At 37.5% G+C, this 23,792-nt stretch overlaps 1 protein-coding gene across 1 annotated transcript in view; it reads left to right on the top strand.

The window, feature by feature from the left end:
- The window catches only part of MYO3A (myosin IIIA), a 114,960-nt gene that overhangs the window by 25,021 nt on the left and 66,147 nt on the right, over positions 1-23,792 (top strand). The window contains 6 exon segments of the mRNA XM_040548931.1: positions 1,158-1,262; positions 2,924-3,023; positions 16,020-16,096; positions 17,363-17,508; positions 19,207-19,272; positions 19,850-20,005. Coding sequence (XP_040404865.1) covers positions 1,158-1,262; positions 2,924-3,023; positions 16,020-16,096; positions 17,363-17,508; positions 19,207-19,272; positions 19,850-20,005 — 650 coding nt within the window.

Below are 23,792 nucleotides of genomic sequence, written 5' to 3'. Positions count from 1 at the left end.
ATTTGCACTCAGAAGGATTTACAATTTTGTGCTACTTTGGTAAAATGTCTTATGTGGGTATTTATTTTGGTATAAAAAGCTACTAGATGATACAGTGTAAAACTTATAGATTATTTCACTGTTTTATTAGAAGCAGCTACTCCTTTAAAGAGGCAGTGGCTCTCTAATCAATGAGTATTGTTAGGTGATGCAGAACAGGTATCATTAGGGATAGTTTAAGACCTTAAGTACTGATTTCATCTTTGCAGGTACAGAGCTGCTACAGACTTAGATTGTTGCTTCTTCCTGCTAAAAATTTTAAGTAGTAAAAGAATAAACATGAAATGTTGCAGTTCTAGGCTAAACTGCTAGTAATCTTTAGAGCACAAGGTCAAACCTTCTTGTGTATGCAGAAGCAAAGGGACAAGTCTTGCTGGAGTCTGTCTGGAATTGAGGCAGGAGAAAGAGTAGGTTGTGGCTCTCTGCATCTGGAACAAGGAGCTGAGAGGGCTGATGCTACAAGGGCTATAATTTATCTTATATCCATGACCCACCTTGTTTTGGTGATAAACGAGACTTTTTTTTCCACTGTGCTTTCATCTCCATCTATGAAGCCCATCCCTTGTGTATAATGTCCTTCTGCACTACAAATTACATGCTGCTTGGCAAAGAAGGTAACTTTTACCTTGGAAGATTTTCCTGTTGGGGGAGTTTCTCTGCCACCTGCCTTCTGATGCCTTAAATCCATTTTACATTGTATGTAGCTTTTGTACCTGAGAATTGATGCTGTAATAATCCGCATTGCTGGTGAGTTGCACATGATGAATATAAGAAGCAATTAGCGTGCCCCACAGAACATGCTTTCACAGCAAATTTATTGCTCTATAAGCTACTTCCATTTCAGTGAAAGGCAATTGCTTATACAGGAAAACAAAGAAATAGACTGCTGTACTTGCATTTGGGCAAGAAGAATTAAATGCAGAAAGTGGTGAAAGAAGTTGGTATAAGTTGCTGTTTTTGTTGTTTGTATAAATGGTAGATGCAAGAACAAATTTGTGGTTTGCCAGTTTAATAAGGAGCTCATTCAGGCACAAATATAAAAAACTACTGTAAAATAAAACCAGGTGGCTGCTCCAACATTTCTTAATTCCTTTTTATATTCCAATTTTATTTTGCAGCTGTGCAATGGTGGATCTGTGACTGATCTTGTGAAAGGGTTTCTGAAGAGAGGTGAAAGGATGAATGAACTTATAATTGCTTACATTTTACGTGAAGCTCTGATGGTAAGATAAGCTCTCAGTGAAAGGACAGTCAATATTCAGTAAATGTTTTTTTTCTTTGAATGAAGGTCATGTACCCATTAACACAGCCTTTTATAGCAGTGTTTAGTGAAATCAAGGTAATGTGTAATGCCCTCTATAGACAGATAGAAGCAGCGTCACATTCACAATCCTTGGTTATCATGGGGGACTTCAACCCCAATATCTGTTGTGGGGACAGCACAGCCGGACATAGGCAATCCAGGAGGTTCCTGGAATGCATCGATGATAACTTCCAAGTGACAGAGGAGCCAGCAAGGAGAGGTTCTGTGCTGGACCTCATTCCCACCAACAAGGAGGGGCTGGGGGGGGGAATTTGTAACTGAAGGGCAGAATTGGCTGCAGTGACCATGAAATGGTGCAGTTTGGGATCCTGAGGGCAGTGAGGAGGGAGCGCAGCAAGCTCGCTACCCTGGATTTTGGGAGAGCAGACTTCGGCCTCTTCAGGGATCTGTTTGGTAGAGTACTATGTGACAAAGCCCTGGAGGGAAGAGGGGCCCAAGAATGCTGGTTAATATTCAAGGATCACCCCCCGTTCAAGCCCAGGAACAATGCATCCCAACAAAGAAGAAGTCGGGCAAAAACACCAGGAGGCCTGCATGGGTGAACAGATCACCTGGGAGGGATACAGAGAAATCATCCGAGCAGCTAGGGATCAGGTTAGCAAAGTTAAAGCCCTGCGAGAATTAAATTTGGCCACAAAGATGATCAGAGAGCTGATGCACCTCTCCTATGAAGACAGGCTGAGGGAGCTGGGACTGTTCAGCCTGGAGGAGACTCCAGGAAGACCTTATAGCAGCCTTCCAGTACTCAAGGGGGTCTACAGGAAACCTGGGGAGGGAGTCTTTGTCTGGGAGTGTAGTGATAGGACAAGAAGGAATGGTTAAATGGCTAAAATGGCTTAAAAAAAAAAAAAAAAAAAAAAAAAAGGTAGATTTGAGTTGGAAGTCAGGAGGAGATTCTTTACTCTGAGGGTGGTGAGGCACTGGCACAGGCTGCCCAGAGAAGCTGTGGTATGTCCCATCACTGGAGGTGTTCAAGGCCAGGCTGGATGGGGCTTTGGGTAACCTGGTTTGGTGGGAGGTGTCCCTGCCCATGGCAGGGGCAAAAAAAATTACTTTTATTTTGAGAAATAGCAGAAATATACCCAGATTCAAATTATGAGTTCAAATTATGTCTGGCTCCAAGGTATTTTTGAATAGCAAAATGATCATCGGTTCTAGTGAATTCAGACACCTCCACAAGAAAAAAAAATCAGCTTATCAAGTGTCTTTCTTTCTCATTGTCTTTTAATCAGAATTTGACTTCCTGCATTGGAATTATTGATAGGCTTTAGCAGTTTTCTTTGAGTTTATACTCTAAAGGTATAACATATAGCATACATTTATAGTGCTTTTTTTCTGCTATTATCTTAAAATTTCTGTTTGACATAAAGTTAAGCAATTAAAAATATATATTACTCATGGTGTGCCAAGAGTTTTTCCTGTAAGAATGACATCTCTGTGGTTTTGGATTATATATATTTATTTTTTTCTCATAATTATCTGCTACTTTTTGTTTCTGTAAATGTAATATAGAGATCAGAGCTGTTAGTAAAAAGTTCATGGTTATATCTCACCTTCCAGGGACTTCAGCATTTGCATGAAAACAAAACTATCCACCGTGATATTAAAGGAAATAATATCCTTTTGACCACTGAAGGAGGAGTCAAGCTTGTGGATTTTGGTATGTTACATTATTTATGTATACAACCAATGTTGTACATTTGAAACATGGAAAATAAAATAGAGAAAACAAATCGGAAAAGATGAGTTATAATAACTTTTTAAGATTTTGAATTCTTCATTAAAAATCACTTGGGTAACGAGAGTCACTTTTTGACTGGATGGAAATTAATTATTCACAGACAGTGCTTTTAGAACTTTGGTTTTTCCGGCCATTTTTCTAATGCCATTTAAAAAGCATGGCTAAAGAGTAAGTTATAATACGTTGTTAGTAAGTGCCAAATGCTTCAGGGCAGGCATAGTAAGTAAAGTGACAAAACAAGTTAATAGGGTTCAAAATAAGGTTGATATTCAGATCTTCAAGGACTGTGTGCTGATTCAGTGAGGTTAGAAACTGATAGCCAAAAGCCTTATTTTGTAACTGAGAGGACTTAGAACTTAACAGAAATTGTGAAGAATGGGACAGTACCATCTCGGTTATGTACACTTAATTTGTTTGATTTGAAATGAAACAAGGGATACCACCTGAATGCAGCAAAAGGAGATATATTATGTAGGTAATTCCCACTTTCCAAATTCTGTGAAGAGTAATGGATTAGTGTTTGGCAAGTCTGAACCTAAGACATTATTTAAAAGGCTCTGCTCAAGTCTGCTAGATCTTAAATGATTCTTGAATGCTGTCATCTGGTTTCACCCCCAAAAGGCAAGAAGCGGTGACACAGGTAAATGATGCTACCAGCTATTTCTCAGACATACCACAGTGGTTTGCCTTAAAAGTTTGACTGTTGTTTTATTTAAGGGGATTATGAAATTTTTCAGTGCTTCTTATTATGAACTGTTATTCTATGGTAGCACACTGTCTTCTAATGATTAAATTTAATTTATAGGTCACTACTTCATAGCACAGCAGCCCATTGTAAATGTCATGATTCCATTCAGAAGATGGAAAATTTTCGTTTTCCTTTACCCTCCTATCTTGTTAATGAGATTTATTTAATTGATACATAACAATTGTTTAAACTAATCATGGGATTTTAACTTCCATTAGTCTAGTGTCTTCCTGCTAGTAGATTGTATTTGTAGAACCCTACTACTTCACACACAAAAACTCCACAACTATTAGGGTTACTAATTCTGAAAATGTATGTATTTATGTTCATTTTTTTTATTACTCAGATAAAATTTTCAGTTGCAAAGCCTCCAGATCTCATAAATTATTTGCCATACAGTTACTAGTATTTTCTGATCGTCTGGAAATTTAATGTGAGGCAAAATCAATATTTTTGCCCACAGGTTTTTAATGTGTCACAAATGCTATTTTTTAAGGTGCTGAAGGCAATTAGAGCTGTGGAGGATCAATGCTTTTGAAAATTAAATCACTTATGCAGATGTCAAAATGTACAAGCTTTAGGGGTGAGGACCTCAGTTCTTTGTTTGTCAGTTACTGCAATCTACTGCTAAGGCTGTAATTAAAAAATAATTTTAAAATCTTGTGGGAAAAGAATTGTGATGCCAAAGCATAGATGAGAATGTGTGCAATAAACATGCATACGTGCACACACATTTACGTGGGTTGAATAAGGGCCAGTAGTCCTTCTAAAGGAGTATAGGAAATGCACCCTAATTTAGAAATAAATAGAAACTTTCTCCAGCCTTTTTTATTCCCTAAAGCCAATCTGAAGCCAATAATGAGTATTTTCAAATGGGGAAAAATTATGCAGTCTTCACAAAACCATCAGGGAAGACCATTCACCCTTCAGGCTGATGTTTAAGGTATTCAGTTGGGATTTGGGAGATTTGTGTCTTCTACTTAAGAGGATTTAAAACCACATTAATCAGATTTCAAGAGTATTTTTTAGCCAGGAATGTGATTTGATTAAAATCTCTCACGTTGACACAGCTACAGACTGTTGCATGTAAGTGTTTATTAGATCAGGGACTGAAACTCATTGCCTTTTTTTTTTTTTTTTTTTTTTACACAAAATAAGCCTGTGAATCTACAGGCTACAAATGATATAGATGCATGGACACAATCTCTTTCTTTCTCTCCCAGTAGATACTCAGTGGAAACAACATTTTTATTTTAGGTTGAACCAACTATTACATAGGGCCAAACAAAGAAACACAAAACAACAACACAAATAATCACACAGCCCTTTCTAGCATGCCTGCAGCTTTTCCATTGTGTAGAGGGAAATGATGACAGTGGATTAGGGGCTCCTTTAACCAGGAAAGACTTGACAGAGGAAGTGAGCCCTTCCCAAGATAGTTCTGGCTACACTGTTCTCCTACATGCTGGTTGATGATGAGATGATCCTGAAGAACCCTTTGCTCTCCTCCCTTGATATTCTTTATGCTGGTTTGTATTTATACAGGTGCATAAAACCTATATCTGAAAAACTGGCCTGTGAAGCCATATGGAGCACAATACCAAAAAGGATGTTCTCCATCTGTATGTGTTGAGTGGTCATATTGAACTTATGTTGCTGTGTCACTTTTTCGTTCTGAAGTACTATTAGGAGCTTCTAAGAGTCACAAGTGAAAAACAAACAAACAAACAAAAAAAAAACAGTTAACTTTCAATGAATTGTCAACTTTGACTTTTCTTTATTCTTTTTGTACTCACTAAACTTCAGTTATGAAATGTACCACCATGGTGAGTCCTTTCTTGCACAGCAGTACTGACTTTTTAGAAGCTTTATTTTGTGACACAATTTATACACATTGCCTTATGGTTGTTGTGTTATAGGCATTTATGTATACTGTGACCATGGTTTCTGAATACTGCACAGTCTGCAATAGATGACCTTCACAGTGCTATACAAGGAGTTAGATTACTATAATTTCCAGCTACAGACTGAGGATCCGAAACCCTGAGAGACTGAGTTGCTTGATGTAATACAGAAAGTCTATGGAAAAGCTCTCCCAAAATCTTAACAGTCTTAACAACAAACTTAAAACAGTCTTAGCCATTTGTTAGCCTTTCATAGGCATATTGATAGTTAATGAGATGAGAAAGACTTTGAAAGAATACCATGGCATTGCCTCACCCAGGTTGTTTTGAAGAGTGAAATTTTTGCTTTCGTTCGAAGTTCTGCTGCAATATTGCTTAATCTGTATAGAACCCACCCCAGTATTATATTATTCTCACGTCTCCGAAACACCTTAATCCCAATTGAGGAATTAATGATCAAAACAAAGTAAGTGAGTTTATAGTATCTCTGTACCAATGCTTCTGGAGATAAATTGCTTATCAAGGAGCTAGCAGATAGATGTTTTACTTTAAATTGTCCAAGCTAGAAGTTTGGAATACTGTTACCAGGGAAGCATCCTCTCCCCTCGCTTCCATCCAGTGTGATAACTTAGATCAGCAGAGATAAACAAAATCATTCTTTTTGACTACAGATAATGAGAAGTACCCAAGGGGATCAACACTACAGTTTCAGTCCCTGAATTCATTAAACTTCTAGATACATTACAAAATTTGTATTTTCCTCTGTGAGAGAAGGTTGACTGAATGCAATTTAACTACCTGAACATCTGTGGGAATTAGCTGCTTAGCTGTTCTGGAGGAAAACCTTTGGGGAAGGATGTTGCACCTGAGAATCGCAACAATTATGCTCCCAGTTTCCCTCTGCTGTGTCGAAACAAATAATAAATAGCTGAACTTTTTTCAAGTGTAACTGCTATGTTTTCAGTATAGGATAGAGACTTCATAGAAAAATACACATTTGCATAAAAATAAATGTCCTGCAGCACTTTAAAGGATGAAAGCTATATAATATTAAATAAAAAGAGTTGGAGACAGACAAGGTGTGAAGCAAATCCCCTTTTTATAAATATTCTTAATTACATTCACAGCTGCTCATTAGTTTTCCATGAAGGAAATGTTTTTGTTCTCACTTTTTAGAAGTCCTTTGTATATGTTTCTCAGATTTCTGGTTGCTTGCAGTTGATTCTTTATGTTAAAGAGGGAGTTTAAAAAAAAAAATTAGCCACTAAAGATGCAGATAAGCACTTAATAATTTTTTAGAAACTTCTATGACATAAATCCAAATGAATTAAATGCTAGATAACTTCTGAAAGTCTTGTGACCGCTCTATCTGCAGCTTGTACTGCCTAAATATCTTTCAGTGTCTGACCTTGTTTCATCAGTTTAAAAAGTCACTTGCCTGAAGTTACTTGCATGCATAGCATACCTCATCTGTAATAAAAATTCATATATTCATCTGCATCTTAAAATGTGTGACCAATTTCATAGAGAGCTGAGTGTATAACATCTGCTTATGCTGACAAATACTTGCTTCTTTGAATAGTCCCTCTCAATTCAACTTCATTTCTTGAAATCAGGATGCTGTGTAGGGCTTTTCATGTATTAAATACAGTTAGTCTAAGACAGAATTCCCATTCCTTTGGAAATTCTGAAATGTCAAAAAATGTGCTGTTCCAAAATGGGAGAAAATAAACTTAGCTGTATTATTATTAGTGTTTAATTTTGTTCTGACAAAGACCAGTTTCATTTTCAAAGATTTGATGTATTTCTTAAATCCCCTGCCCTCCCAGTGAGTCTGGGAGCTTGTAAGTCAGAGAGACTTTCATGCTTATATGTTTTTGAAAGAAGAGGTCACGACTATCAGCAAGCTAGACAGGTTGATGATGTGTGGAGAATCACGTGTGAGGAAAGAACCGTTCTTATCCCAAAAGTTTTGAAACATCTAAGTCATGGGGCGAGTGATTCTTTTAGCTAAAAAGAGGAGAGTGTAATGCTGATGGAAAATTCCTCTTCAGCTGTGTTTTTGAGGGTTGACCTTGTAGGCTGAGAGTCTTGAACAAGAGCAGAAGTAGCTTATACTTCTCTGGGACTGCTGAAGCCTGCTGTCACAGACTAGAAGTATCTCAGGATGAGCAGCTGTTGCCTTGGAAATGGCCAGAAAAGAACATATAAATTGTACTCTACCACTTAGATTTTCAGCACCACTGTTCCTTGCCATGCCTGCCCATGCATCAGATGAAAATTCATACCACGTGTAATTGAAGTTACCACATCTTGAAGTTACTACCATGAAAGGTCATTGAAAAAGGGGCTGAGAAAGTGGAGAAAAAAAAAAGCCAGAGGTTAAATCTTGTTCTTTGGAATTTAAGCCTACTTCTAACTACAAGAGATCCCATGACTCTCCCAGTTCACCTAGTACTGTCACTGGGAGAAAGGTGATATCAAAAAGGACTGGCACTATCCATTTTCAGTTTCTTAGGCATTTCACTAATGGTATCTAAACATCTCCATTGAAGTCTCTGGCTGAGCAATACATAGGAAGGTTCCAAGTTTGCTACGGGTAGAACAGGTTCCAGTGGAAGACATGGAAAGAAGGTAATGCATTCTCACTGCTGCTGGCAGATGGTGGAAAATTACAAACTGTTCTGCACGCAGTTAATAGAATAATGACTTCAAGGATTCCTTTAGTACAGTGGATAAAGAGATCACAATTTGCATAATTAAAACATGTATTGCAACATTAATGGAGCATATTTATAAAGTATATTTATAATGAAGATGGTTTTTGTATTTCAGACATGCTTAGTTTGTATTTTTCTCCTTTTTCTTCAGAAGAAGTTTTGCACTTAAAAGTTGTGTGCGAATACTGTCTTGGCATTCCAAATGCAGTTTCGGATATCCTACTGTGCACATAGCTGACACGATTTTAGCATGGGTGTATAGTAGCCTAATAGATTAGCCTAACAGCAGGTTTAACTGGAGTATGACTCATTGGGGAAAAAGTGGATTAGGAAAGAGAATACTGCATTACTTTTAGACATATTGGAAAGTGACATTACTTTGATTAATACTTGAACTATTTCTTCCGTGTAGTATGAAAACTCAGATAAACAGAGGTCAGCTTTTGTGTGAACTATTTCTTCCATGTAGTTTGGAAACTGCAGATAAATGGAGGTCAGCTTTGTGTTTGGAATGTAATAGGGTTGTTATTTTGCTACAGAGAGAATGATCATTCTTCTTTTAAAGAGCCAAGAAAATCTGAAGTTGACATTTCTGGGTGGCCTTCTTACTATTCAAAATTGCAATTCTGTGAAACAAGCCAAATGTAGGACATGGTCTTCTTGGTAGTGTATTTTTAATGAATTAATTTCTGCTTTAAAATGCATACATAATTTCATTTAGGTAATACTAAATGAAGGTATTCAGTTCATTTCATAATTCAGTTTAGTTCATAAATTAAATTTCTTGGTTATTCCCCACCCCAAAAGAATTTGTAGTAATTCTGCCGACATTCTCTGTGATGATTCAGTAGTGGTATGCTACTGCTTTCTTGCAGATTATGAAATATTGGTACTGCTTTACTATGATTAGTGATCAGTAACAGTTGGTCACTATAAGTCAGGTTGCATGGGTGTTTTTGTTATGTTTCGTTGCATGATATTCATGCCTATTCTGATGCAGAAATATAGCCCAAATCTCTAAAATTCACTGACTATATTAAACAGATTAAGTGTTTTTGAAGTATAGATGAGCCAGCATCTACTGTAATGAAAAACCAAGAATAGTAAAATCAGCAAGTCCAAAATATTAGGGCCAATCTCAAATTAATTAATAAGCCCATGGTAAGATTTCAGCTTAATAGATCTGCTTAATTACTCACCTCTCTTGGTTTACTGATGCATGGAAGAGGTTTCTTCCTCTGGTCCTGTGGGGAAAGCATCTGAAATCATGGGTCAGAGGTTGGAGAGGGAACCACAGCACTGAGTCTTTCATCATGACACCTCACCAACTCTCACGTTCCCTTGCTGTGACAATGCAGTGGCCTCTCCCTGCCGTTACCACGCTTGGTAGATGTAGTTTGTTGACTGATCACAGATCAGTTTAGCAAGCCTTGTGTGACACGTGGCACTGGAGAGGGACAGAAGGCTTACAGCACTGTACCGCAAATGCTTGCGGTATAGGTTAAGCTGCATGGATTGCAAGTTGAGAGCCACCTTGTGCTCGATGGATAGGTTGAAAAGTCAGTTATGAGTGATCCAAGCTGGAGTACTGGGGCATTTTGGGAAAGGTTGGTTTAATCTCTGCCCTTTTTAATATATTATGATTTCCAGCTTTGTATGCCCTGCTGACATTGAAGAGGAGCTCAGCATGACCTTGAATAGTTTTCCAAACTTCTGTAGATTGCTTGTTCTGGAGTATTCAGAATACCCTATTGTATCACCTTCTTCTTGCCCTGCATTAGCTATAAATGCTGTATGAATCATTCTGCAAAAAATGAAACAATTAATTAAAATAATTTCATTTGAATGTATTCAAAAATAAAAATAAAAATCTTTCTGCCTTTAGCTTACTTTAAGCAATGAGTCATAGCAAGACTTGTATTTGCCTTAGTCATTCTAGCATGCATCCGTAACAGAGCTGTCTGCTTCACTGGTTCAGATCAAAAACAGGCTATTATTGTGTTGTCATTTCTGCATACCATATAGCATGACACTCACATGTTACTTTTAAAAAGCGTTTACTAGGGGTCTTCTATGAGGTCTCAAAAGGGAAAAAAAAAAAAAAAAGAAAAAAAAACTTTGAAGGAAGCTTTCTTCATGAGCAGCTTGTCAAAGTGCTTTGAACCCAATCAAAGTAGTAATTCCAAATTTTTCAAACCAGGGTCAGCAGGGATAAGATGGATTGCATTGACTTGAGCCGTGGAATATTTTCTTTGGTGAATGTTTAATTCTTTGTCAAAGGCTTAGTCTTTAAAAAATTATTTTATGGGCCATGGGTGAATGAAAACCTTTGTGCTGTCCAGTAAAAACAAAAAAGAAATCACGTGGCCAAGTGCTGTACCCAGAATATGCTGTTCACTTGGTCTTTTATATGTTTTGTGTTTTTCTCCCTACTAATTCTCATAAAGATGTCGCTTTTAAACATTCAAGAAGCTTGACATAGAATGCTGGTGTCAAATGTCAGAGACGCAGGAAGCAAAAAAATAGCCCTTTCTGGCCAGCAAAGACTTCTTGGTTTTCTCCAGGGTCACAAAATATACATCTCTTGAGCCCTTTTCTCAGTCAGCCCAGACCATTTTGCATCTGAGGATGTCAAGAAGGGCCATCTGGAAAGTATGCTGCAATGCTCTTTTTTTTTTTTTGAGGTGTGGTAGTTCTAGAATTCTTTGAACGTCTCACTGACTTTTTTCATTTTTACCTGAAAGTTGAACCCAGTGACTCAATTTGAACTGATGTATTTTTGTCCTTAGGTGTTTTAAATATTCTGTCACATCAGCATGGGTATTGCTAGTAACCCAGATAATCTTAGCAGGTAAACTATGTCATTCATATAAGGAGAAAATGTTTTTTTTTTTTCTCCAGTCATAGAGTAAAAATTCCTTTTGGGTCTCAAAAGTGGTAGTCAGTTTGAATCCAAATATGTAAGGAAGGCAACATCTAAGAAGGAGGACTTTCCTCACCAGCACACTGTACCAGATTGTGTCTAGCTGCGCAAATCCCTAAGGCTCCAGATAAGAGTCGTTCTCCTCACGAAATCCACCCAGCCAATTGTGCATCAGGAAAACAAATGTTCCTGTGCATCTCTTTCAGGAAACCAGCTGAAGCCCTGAAGCATGAGATTGGATTAGAATCATTAGCCTTGTGCTGAATTGAACTGTCAGGAGCATGTGGAGGGCAGCCCGTGGTCACCTGCTCTATCCAGGGCCTTGGAGAAACGGTGTAGTCAGAATTGTAGGCTTGGGAAAGCTCAAGTATGCCACCACACCATCCTGCCCAGTCTCCTGTAATATGAAAGTCCTCATATTTCTTAAGAAGCTGTATTAAAACTTTTCATTTATAAAAGATTACTTTTGTCACAGATATAGTGAACGTTCTGCTTTTTTTAGGTCACTGATTGCTGTTTTATCATCTGTATATACCCTATAATGATTCTGTATCTGATTTAGGATTTTCATTTTGTTCTCTATATACTTAAAAGTGCCTTTTCTTTGTCTTTAATCCATGTGGTGAATTTACTGGGAAAGCCACTGGACTTTGATTTCTTTAGTTCTCTGTGTACATGACTTATATTTTTAAGTTTATATTATATATTCATTGTTTTTTATTCCCCATTTACTTCATGCCTCTTAGTTTTATGTTAAACACCATGGACTTTTCAACTCCATGTACATGTACATGGAGTTCATGTACATGGTCTTCCTGGATGCTAAGCTTTTGATCTTTCTGGATTTGTAAAGGGCTGTTTGGTTAGCTTTTGGACATGCCCTATTTTAGTTCAAGATCTGCATCTGGAATGTGTGTTTTCCTGAGTGTTTGGGAAAGTCTAGTTTTCCAGTTTCCTTGTCTTCATAATCTATTTCATCATTAAAACATCATTTGCATTAAGGCAATACATAAGGAAGGGCAGGGGATGTGGTGACAAAGGACAAGGAAAATGCTGAGGCATTCAGTGTCATCTTTACCACAGTCTTTACTTGTGAAATTTATCTTTGGAAATTCCAGGTCTCTGCCACCAGTGGGAAAGTCTTGAGCAAGGAAAAACCTGTGGTAGAGGAGGATCAGGTTAGTGAGCATTTAAACAAATTATATATACAGAAGTCCATGGGGACCTGGTGGGATGGACCCATGAATGCTGAGGGAGCTGGTCAATGACATTGCAAGGCCACTGTTGATAATCTTTGAAAGGTCTTAGAAATCAGGGAAGGCTCCTGAAGACTAGAAGAAGCTATTGTCACTCCTGTCTTCAAGAAGGGCAAGATGGAGGATTTGGTTCACAGTCCTTTTCAGGAGGGGGGCTGTTTTCACAAAGGGGATGCTTTGTTAGGGGAATGGACAGTGAAGGCACAAATGAAAGAGGGTTATGGAAGAAGTAGACAAATGCAGTGAGATACATAGCGTGTAAGCCCTTTGAGGTAGCTTGTGTGTTTTTATGTATAGATGTAGTACCTAGTGTGCAAGAAATGCAGTCTCCCTGCTGTGTGCAAAATGTCAATTTAGCAGAATTTGCTGGGGCTCGCAATTCCCCCATTAACATCAACCAGTACAACGTGCATACTTCTGTCACAGAGCATAATCATAAAACGGTGTTGTACAGCCTCCCAATTTAGATCAGAACAGTGTCTGCTCAGATTGGGTGCAAATATGAGACAAATCTTTCCTAATAATAGAGAGATCATTTCTGCCCTATTTTTTCTTTATTGAACGCTAAGGTCATAAGTAGGTGGCTTTGCTTTCGGTGTTTTTCCAATATGTCAGTTTTTGTAATGAAAAGCTTATCTAATACTCGTGGTGTAGGTTTGCTAATTTTCATTTTTTTAACTAGTAAACTAATGCCCGAAATAAGCATGTAAAGTAAAAAATATACTTTTTCCAAATATTTTCTTTTGCACATTAGAAAAGATACTGTAGTGCGCATTGATACTATTAATGCATTTATTTATTAAGCCATTCGTTTTCATAAGATTTACAATATCTCTGTAATAAAATGTTGTTTTGTGACGTATTTTTAAATCTCCATAGGAGAATATCTGACTCCTTTGGAACAAAGAGTAGTAAAGGAGATGGAGGAGGAGCAAGATGTTATTGTTAGAAAATGTACAAGTTAAAAAAAGCTGGCCAGTTATATGCTTGACTGGTTACTGAAATGCTGGAAGAAATGTTACTAAGTGTGGAATTACATCATCTTTCCCCTATACACAGAAAAAGCCCAAGGAAATATCATTTTTCATAAGACCTACACTCCATAATCTGAAATGCCACTTTTCTGCTAAGAGCAAAAGGATAAAAACAAACAAACAAACAAAGCCCACCAAAAAAAAAAAAAAGAGCCTAAAGAAGTAGTAGTGAACAATTCAAATTCAATCAGCTTTTTACTGAAGTAAAAAAAAAAGGGGGGGGGGAAGGTTCAGAAAGGAAAAAATCCTTCAGTTTATTTAATAATTACAGTTCAAAGAGAAAATAAATGTGCATAGACAGAGAAGATTGTGCACATTAATGTTCTTTTTATATTTGGCTCCTTATCTCCACAGAAAGTTATGACACTGGAATAATAAAAATTCAGTTAGTGCCTGCCTTTGCCTGCAGATCTAAATCCCAGCTCCTGTTCCAAGACTACAAAAAAAGAGCTTAGCATAGGAGACTCCCACAACGTCTAAAAAGAGACAGTAGCCTCCTTTCCCTCTAAAAGCAAGGATCATGTAATGATGTCCTTTTGTATCACTACGATGGTGACAGACCCGTGGTGACGTGTGCTTACTCCTTGCTTTCTGAATGATGTGTTTTGCTGGAGGCTGGGAATAGCCAGGGACTCTGTGAGCCAGAAGCCGGACGTCAGACAACTCCTCGATGTAGCAAAAACAAAGCCCCTGCTTATCTGAGCTTGAAGCAGAGTTGATGGACTTTATGCTTAACCTCAGATTTTTCTGCTTTCCTTGGTGCAAACACTGTTTTGGAATTTCTACAGGCATGCACAGAGGAAGAGAATCAAGTTTCTCATGTTTGGAGTAAAATACAGGGAGGCAGCCCCAAAGGCAACAGTTATGTTTCTCTCAAAGGAACAGGCTGACTTAGAAATCAAGATCTTGCTGCCTTATTTTCAGCCGTTATGTATGTTTCTGTGATAGACAAATGCAGATAATTTTTTGATCAGGGCTGAACACTTTGCTTTAGAGCAAAAAGCAGATCAAGCCCTCTGCAGTTTCTTGACTTCCAACTGAAAACAAAACAAAACAAACAAAAAACAACAATTATATCCAGATATAGGTTTAGTGAGAGTATTTCCACTGGGCCGTTGACGTGAGTTGCTCCTGTTATGAAACAGCCACAGGGTTTTCAGGAAAGTAAAGTCAAGCATATTGAAACCAGAGAATACAACGAGTTAAAACTGGCCAGTGGTGCTCAGTGGAGCTTCACATGTCAGATAACAAAATGGTACTCACAGAGTGAAACTGAAGGTTTTTGTTTTCTGAAAAAGAAAATAAGCTTATGTATGAAGGCAAAATAAATGAGCTTCAATGTCAATCAGAATAAGGTTGGAAAAAGGAGTAGAAAACAGGACCTTTCATCCCATCCTTGGTATTGGCACTTCAGAATATGATTTTGGTGGACTTCACATTTGGCTATGACTCATAAACAGTTCAGGCCTTACTAGCTGAAGGGCTGGTTTTCTGCACATGTGCTCTCCCCTTTGCACACACAAGAGGTATTTCCAACCCTTACTTCCATACCACTTATATTTAAGGCAGGAAATGGGTGGCAGGCAGATCAGAAGTTCGCTGTAGCCCACTAGAATTTCTAATATTTCAGTGTGTCTTTTAATCTAAAACAGAAAAGAATATTTTGATTTCAGAATTCACTTTCCAACTCATGGCCTGAAATAGTTAATTCCTTAAACTGCGGCTCATGTTGCAAAGCTGATTTGCAGGCATTTGATGTTGCTTTGAGAATGGGGAGACTTCTGTTTTTGTAAGCATTTTGATGTTTCACCATTTTGTTGTTTCTTCTTTATGGTAGAACAGCTAAAAGATGCAGATAAGTATCATTTATAGTGCTTAACCTGAAATATGAAATGGAGGTCTAGTGTCAGTAATGAGCTTTAAAAGTAAAAAAGAAACAGTGGGATGTAGAGTGGGGTTTTTTTGGTTTTTGTGTTTGTTTTTTTTAACCTCATGAAATGCTTTACTGCTCTCCTAAAACAGGATATAGAAAAACAGTAATTAGCCAGTCAAAATATATGGAGTCAGATTACTAATGAAACTTTCATTTGGGACTAAAATCTCAGTCCTGCTGAAGTTGCTGGAATCGAAGGATGTGCAGAGCCTGAGCTGAAGTGCTCAGTACCCTTGAGGATTGGGCCTATAGCAGAGAACTGGAAAGATAACATTGAAATTCACCTGCAAAGGAGTTCACAGCATGACAAAACCAGACCAGGACGGTACCATTCAGAAGAACTGTCTTGGATGGAAATAGCAGTTGCCCTGATGATAGCTTCCCTTCGTTCTTCCAGGTGTGTCTGCTCAGCTGACCAGCACCCGTCTCCGCCGGAACACCTCCGTGGGCACCCCGTTCTGGATGGCTCCAGAGGTTAGATTCAAGTTTCAAAACATTTTGTCAGTGGTATTCAAGCTGCCACATTCTGCATTTCTGCTCTTTCTCTGTCTTCCTGACTACTGGACCTTTCAAAGGATATTGCTATTTCTTTTGGTGAAAATGTGTTTTTAGGCTATATTCTTAAATGTTTGCAAGGATTAAGTTAAAAGGGTCTTTATTTTGAAATCAAAAAGTTAAGGTGAGGGAGCAAGAAGTTGAATTGCTTACTAAAATGTTAAAGAGGAAAGAGTACTACCATTGATCCTTTCCAACTTTTCAGACTATGCCAGGCATCTCATCTTCCCTTGGGTGGAAGGAGCCTAGGGTGGTACTGTGATATGTTATAACTTATACTTTTAAAATTCTACACCTGGACAGTTTTTAACACATCATATTCATAGCTGACAGCAAGAAATGAAAGACGTTATTTTGAATAAATAAGATGCATTATGCTTTGGCGATTTTTCCAGCCTGAAACTGAAAAATATAAATACGCATTTTAAGATGAGGCAGGAAAAAATTTAGTTATTAATAAGCCTATGTACTTAGTCTATTTGTGTGCACACAAACACATGCACACACACACACACCTATACATCCATTTATAACACATGAAATTACTCTGTCCATATTCATGTATGTTTATAAACATGCTTTATTTATACACATTTGCTTAGACCTGTAGGTAATTCAGCTGGCATTGTGAATGAACCAAAATGTCTATGAAATTAAATATATTTGCTGTAATATCTGGTAGCAACCACATTCTTGATAAATTGGCTTCGTCTTTAAATTGTCTGAATTGGCTGAATAAGAACCCAATGGGAAATAATGAATTCAACTCCTACTTTCCTTGTCGTTTCACTTTATACAAAGAGCAACACAACTCCATTAGTTCTTTTCAGGAATAATCCACAGATAAGAGGTTTATGGTTGCTGAGTTTCCTTTTTCTTCCCTCAGCCATGTGTGCAATTTTCCACCTTCAACTAAATAAGCTAAGGATTTACACCCTTTTGTCAGATCAGGGGACATCTGACCAGATAGCAGCCTGGTGTTCACAAAAGACCTACCTTCTGTAGTTTTAACCTTGCTTTTTCAGCTGCAGGATGTTTTAACTTCCTAAATGTGTGCAGTTCTGTTTATTTCACCCACTATCTCCATCCTGTAAGATGAGGTAAGAGATTCCCTCAGCTGTGGGCATGCTGTTAAATTCAGACATTTGACTGTACAGTGACAGACCAAGTCTTTTCCTCTAACAGGTGATTGCCTGTGAGCAGCAGCTAGATAGCTCCTATGATGCCAGATGTGATGCATGGTCACTGGGTATTACTGCAATAGAGTTGGGAGATGGGGATCCACCCCTTGCTGATTTGCACCCTATGAGGGCACTCTTCAAAATACCAAGGTAATATCTTGATGTGTTTATTTCATGCCAGGCTAGGCTGAACTTTCTCCATTAGCAGGTACTTTCTTCAAACTTAGACTATTTAAGTATGTACCGTTTCTTTACATTATTTATACTAGGAGAAGGTTAGAAATACTCTGTCCAGATATATTTTCTGAAGACTCAGATTCAACCATGCGCACCCATTGAGAAGGTCAGAGATTATTTGTCTATATTTGAGACAAAGCCATAAATTTTTTTCTCTGTGGACTGCTGCCCAATATGCACAAGCACAGGACTCAGCTGAGTCCCATATACCCTATTCTCACATATTTTCATTCAGATGTGTTATGATAGGAATGTAGAGCCTTAGTGGGCCAGTGTGGCAAACAGGCCTCACAGCTGTCCTCAAGAGTTAGCACATGTCCTTTGAAGCAAGGTGTTGTTCCACCACTCACATAGATTTAGTCCCCTACCTTTCATTAGCTTGTGCTGCTCCTGCCAGCTGCAGTGTTGCTGTCCTCAGGCAGTGTATCCAGGAACTTGTTTTGCACTTTCTTTGAAGCTGGAGATAAAAGTACCCAAAGTACCACTTACAGTGTTTCAAACAACATCAGTCTCAAAGACTATAGGGGATGATCATACAGCAGCTAGTGGATTTCACTCTAGCAGCTGAAGTAGTACTGCAACATTTGAGACCACATAGCATATACGCTTCAAGTCCTTTTCAGCCAAGTCACCCAAATTGGTTTAAATTACCTTCAGTTTTAAGAAATCTTGTCTGACTTGACACCAAAGCAGAACATGAATGCTCTTCTTACCCCTCTGTTTTCTACAGGAAAAGCAGTAACAAACTTCTGTGGTGAGTAATTTTAGCTAGACCTTCAAAAGGCCATCTAGCTTATACCCTTAGAAACAGCGGGTGCCTTTCTTCCCTGGAGCAAATGTAAGATCAATACCTTTTAACTTCATTAAGAAAAACATGAAAGTGCTAGAGTTAAGATCAGGCAGCACTTGAAGAAAGCAGTTACGATGACTAACCAGAAATAGACAGAAAAGAGTCACCTCATCTGTAGCTGATTCCGTTTGTCCAAGTGACTACACTTGGTAGAAATGGCGTTTCCGAATCGAAGACGACTGTTAAAACAATCAGAATCATATTAACACCTAGAGTAAACAGCTTTAACTCAACAGCAAAGAAAGAAGTATTTATCTACAGTATATCTTTATCTAGGCCTTCAGTTGACTTCTGATTATTTTCTGATGAATCAGAAATAGTTAATAAAGAGCTACTTTCTTCCAACACCTTGTTCAGCAATCTGATTAATTCAGTCCTTCTGGGAAAACTTAAAATAGATTTTCTCTTAAAAATTCTCTTAAGAAAGTATATTGTTTCAGGCTCGAAAAGAGAAACTTGCCATTATAAGTGAATAGTGATTAATGGTTTGTTATTTACATTTCTGTTTATTGATTAATTGAAAAAATACAGTAATTCTTGGCTACGCTTGGGTAGATCATCTCCTTGCTATTTCTTCTTCTTAGTTATGTAAAGCAGAAGAACCACCAAGGTATTGTGTCATCTGCCCATGCTCCTTTTACCAGTGGAAATCGATATCTTTTTTTTAGTGGCCTTCTAAAACTCATTATTCAGCCTGCCTTCACACATTGTTTTTGTCAACTGAGTAGTTTATTAACTTATCGTCACACTGACCTTTGCAGGAATCCTCCTCCAACGCTACAGCAGCCTGAACTGTGGTCATCCGAATTCAATGACTTCATTAACAAGTGCGTAACAACTGAGGCCATTGTAACTGAATGTGGAACGTGTAAATGTCAGGTGTAAAATATCATTGTACTCTCTGTGAAAATGTGTTGCTGCTAATATTTTTCTTACTCTGCTTCCTTAAATTGTAAAAATGAGAAATGTTTTGGGTGGGTGTTCTTTGTAGATATGTAACGGTTTTTGCAAATGAATGAGCTCTAGATTAGGTGTCCCAGATTAGCCTGGACACTTGAACATAAGAGTTTTACCTAAGGAGTAATCAACATATGCACTCCTAGGCTGTAACTGTACTTTTACTTTGGCTTTTGAATGAGGCTTCAGGTTTGAAACATGAAATAACATGCTAACACACTTGATACTTCTGCTTTTCTTGTTATTTCTTAATTTAAAGAATATTTAGTTTCAAAAAGGAATGATTTAACTTCTTAGCCATATCAATTCTGTGAAAACGTTTCCAGTATACAGCTGTTATGATTAAGATGGATGTATTTATTACGTAGGTATGAATGAACTACAGACAGGCACTTCAAAACTTATCAGTGAGCCCTGAATGATCATACGTTTTTTCTGTCAGCACAGGTGCTTGACTAAAGATTATGAGAAGCGCCCAACAGTATCTAGTCTTTTGCAGCATGATTTTATTAAGCAAATTGAAGGAAAGGAAAACGTGCTACAAAGACAACTCATGGAATTTATCGATGTTCATCAACAAATGGGAGTCACTGAAAAGGCAAGGTAAAAATAGCTAAAAAGTAGGACAGTTATACAGCCTTTATACTTTCACTGTTTCCAAATGAATAGTGCTCAGAGAACGATTCACCTCTTATAACTTCAGCTGACTGAAAAATGGGGTGTTTAATTTTGGGGACCCCCTGTAAAGCCAATGGAAAGCAAAGGACATCATGATTCACGTGTGGGACGAGACAGTCTTTAGAAGTGCCCCCCCTTTTTCCTGTGACTCTAGATACAGATTAGCTTTCAGAAAGCTAAGGTAACAGTAGATGAATGTTTTGAGTTCTCTTACATTTCCGTGGTTAATGTTTAGTTCGAGTATGCTAAAAGCAAGTGAATAACTTCTTGCAAGAATCAGATGCTACTGACTGAAACCACTAACAGTGGTACCGGGATTTGATTTGCAAATTAAAAAATAGTTTATAAAATGCTTATGTCTTATTGAGTAGATGTTTTCTTTCTTCTGTTAGTATTTAGTAGTATCAATTCTGCATAAATCGCTTGGCACCTGATGACTTTTATTTCAAACAACTGAAAATATCTTGGCTCAATATTGCAATTAATTAAAAAAAAAAATCCACTACACTAAAATAGTGTGTCAAATGTGAAATGCAGTAGAAGATTAGTATTGATATACTGCTGGTGTGATGTCTGCTGTGCTTCAAGGTAAATGATGATAGATATTTTTAAAATGGAACATAAAATCTAAAAGACATTTTGACATTATGAACTATATGGAAAAAAAAATTACTAAAATCTGCCACATTTACTTTTACACATATTTATAGTAACAATATATACGACAGACTTCAGTTCTGATCTTGGAGAATTTTATGATGTACTCTGTCATTTGAGAATAATAATAATAAATATATTTCTAAATAATTTTTCATGTTCAGGCTTTTTCAGACTCAGTGGAAGTGGATGTGAAATGAGCAGCAGTTTCTCTTTTCTGGCATTTCTATGAAAACCTATGCAGTTGACTTAAATTTAAGCCTCAGACTGGATTTGTATGTTCTGTATGGTGCATACTTGACATTTGCTTAATCCAGAAAGATTCTGAAACTGAAATAAGCTCGTTAGCTAGTGCTGAGCACTCAAACAATGCCCCAGACTTATATATGTATATTTATAAAACCCGGCACAATTAAATGTGGTAAAATAAATCCAAAACCCTAAGCAATATGAACTTAAATCCTGATAACACTTGTGACACTCGTCCTTTCAATGCCTCAGTCATTTTTGAAAATCAAGCTTCTAAGTCAGTTGAGTATTTTGAGTTTTTTTAAACATTTTGTAATACTTATGTTTTCTATCAAGTCCTATTCTGTTTGTTGGTTTTTTTTCTAAAACTCTTCATTTTTCATCAAGCAAATTACATGATCTTTCTTTTCCTATACAAGCCAAGCATAAAGAAAGTGGCCCAATTTGCTTGTGCATAGAGCAGTCAAATGGCAGAGGAGCAGAACAATCTGTTAGCACTTTCTCCATCCTGTTTAGACTGTGTTTTTTTAACTGACTGCTGTTCACATGAAACAGAGTTTAAGGGAGTATATTACTGTAAATCTCATTTGCATTGATTTAACTAAATCTTTTTCTACCTGAGATCCCTGAAGGTAGTATGAAAGACTGCAAGTAAAAATCACATTTTACAGTCACTGTACATATAGTCACTTCAGCTTTAATATGTTTATTGATATGTTTTTTAATATGTTTATTGGTTACATTTGTAGGAAGATTGCCTTTTGCTAGCAGTGAATGCATAAAAAGATTAGCCATCTCCCAGAAACAGCACAAATACCCATTGTAATATCTATTGTTATCCCTGTATAAGCAAGAACAGCAGTAATTGTTTTCCAGTCACTGCAATTGTAGTAAGTGTAACATTTCACTTTAGAAGAAACTAGAATCTCAGGCCTGTAAAGGACGTTAATATAGAACAGCATTTTTTTCTTCTGTTGAACAGTAAAAAGATTGTACAAAGATCTCTTAATTCAGTCGTTGTACTTTTTTAAAAGTCTTTAAATCCAAATTTGATATATCTTCTGACCTTCGATCTGCACAGAGCAAATGGTGTAAGCAGAAGTCTGTACAGAAGTATCAAGTAAATCTCATTCAGAGTCAAGACGCAGGCTGTGTAGTGACTAGTCACAGGGCTTTGTCTTAAAATCTCCTGGCTTTCTTTTCTTGATTAGTCTGTTCTGGGGCTGTTTATACACTGCTGTGTTAGGGCCCTACTGTGGAATTCTTGAACTTTCACCAGTTGCTGGCAACTTTCTTTGTAATGCTCCATCCTGATCTCCATCTGTCTCTCTCAGTCCCTAATTTGAAGGCAAAGTTCTCCTGCTGGCTGTCACTGGGAGGCAGGTAGTTAAAGGTATTAAAGAACCCTTCCTTCCACTGAGTGGAGAAATCCTCCTGCTTGTGTAGTGTTATGTAAATGGGAACAGTGTATAAACTCAAGAAATTTGGCTGATTCTATGGTTCTGTGAAACCTGGTAGTGTTGGCTTAAAGTTGGAAGTAAGGAATCCAGTTATTTTCTCAGTATGTGTTTCCTCTTCAAATTACACTTTATTAATACTTTTTTTTTTTTTTTTTTTTTTTTACTAAAAAAGAAGAGAGTAAAACCCTTGAAAATTAATAGCTGAGGTCCAGCCACTGGGTCTTCCCATGTCCACTATTCTTGTTTTCACTCAGTATCTAATCAACCACCCTTTTTGCCCAGCATGTCAATGTGTAATTTGGCTCTGATTGCCCACTGCAGTGGCAGTTTGTTGTGTTTGTGATATTGTCTTGTTGCTTGCTAAATGTGCTATTGGTATAGTTCAGGTAGAAGAGATCACGTTAGGTTATGTCACGTTCTCAGAGTTTTGTTTTTTTTTTTTTTTGCAGAAGGCCAGATCCTCAGATAAAATATTTGTGTACCATGTCTGCTCAGGATGAGTTTGTGATCTCTAGACAAGGTGAAGTCACCTTATAGTCACTCCCGTTAGCATCATTGTTCCTGAGGTATTTTCTAGCATTTATCAGTCTTTGAGTTATTAGGGCGTTGCACTAGGCTGTTTTACCAAAGGTGAACCTGGTTTTAGATGGTTGTGCTGCATCCTTTCCAAACATCTAGCAAGAGAAACAGATCACAGAAAATAAGACAAATTCTGCCATGAAGAAACAGTAACCTCATTTGAACCTTATCGTTCACTTTTGGGCACTGCTTAAGTTTCCCCTTGATTTTAGCCAATCCCTCAATCACATACTTACATTTTTGTAAGTCACATTTATAGCCATTAAAAGTTATAATTACTGATCAAAATAATTATTAGAAATGAGTGCTGCAGCATATACCCAAAAGCTGTTCTAAAAATACACTTCTCACCAGGCCAATTGAGGGGAAAAAAATCTGCATTGTAAAGAGTTTTACTTTGCAACAGAAATAGCTGTCTTTGAAATGGCCTTCAAGAAGTGTCGCATTTACACCTGACAGTCAGGCTTGCAATACTTTCATCTTGAGTTGTTTGGCTCTCTTAATCTTGACTGCTTTTACAATAATCTCTGCAGAAATATGCAATGATTAGTACAACGTGTATTTCCTGGGAATTATGACTCATTCCAGAATGAGCTGTATATGGGAGGGATATTCGCTGCACCTAGATTTCAGCAATCAAATGGACCCCAATTATCTTTATATGCCCTCTAAATAAATGTGGCAAAGAGACTGGTTCTGCTGCAGTGTGATTCACAGCAAGGACTTTTGGCTGAGCTGAATTACTCTCCTAAGTGTTTGTCCTGCTG

Source organism: Cygnus olor, chromosome 2 (assembly GCF_009769625.2).
Source record: "Cygnus olor isolate bCygOlo1 chromosome 2, bCygOlo1.pri.v2, whole genome shotgun sequence".
Lineage (NCBI taxonomy): Eukaryota > Metazoa > Chordata > Aves > Anseriformes > Anatidae > Cygnus > Cygnus olor.
This window is presented reverse-complemented; position numbering and strand designations above follow the sequence as displayed.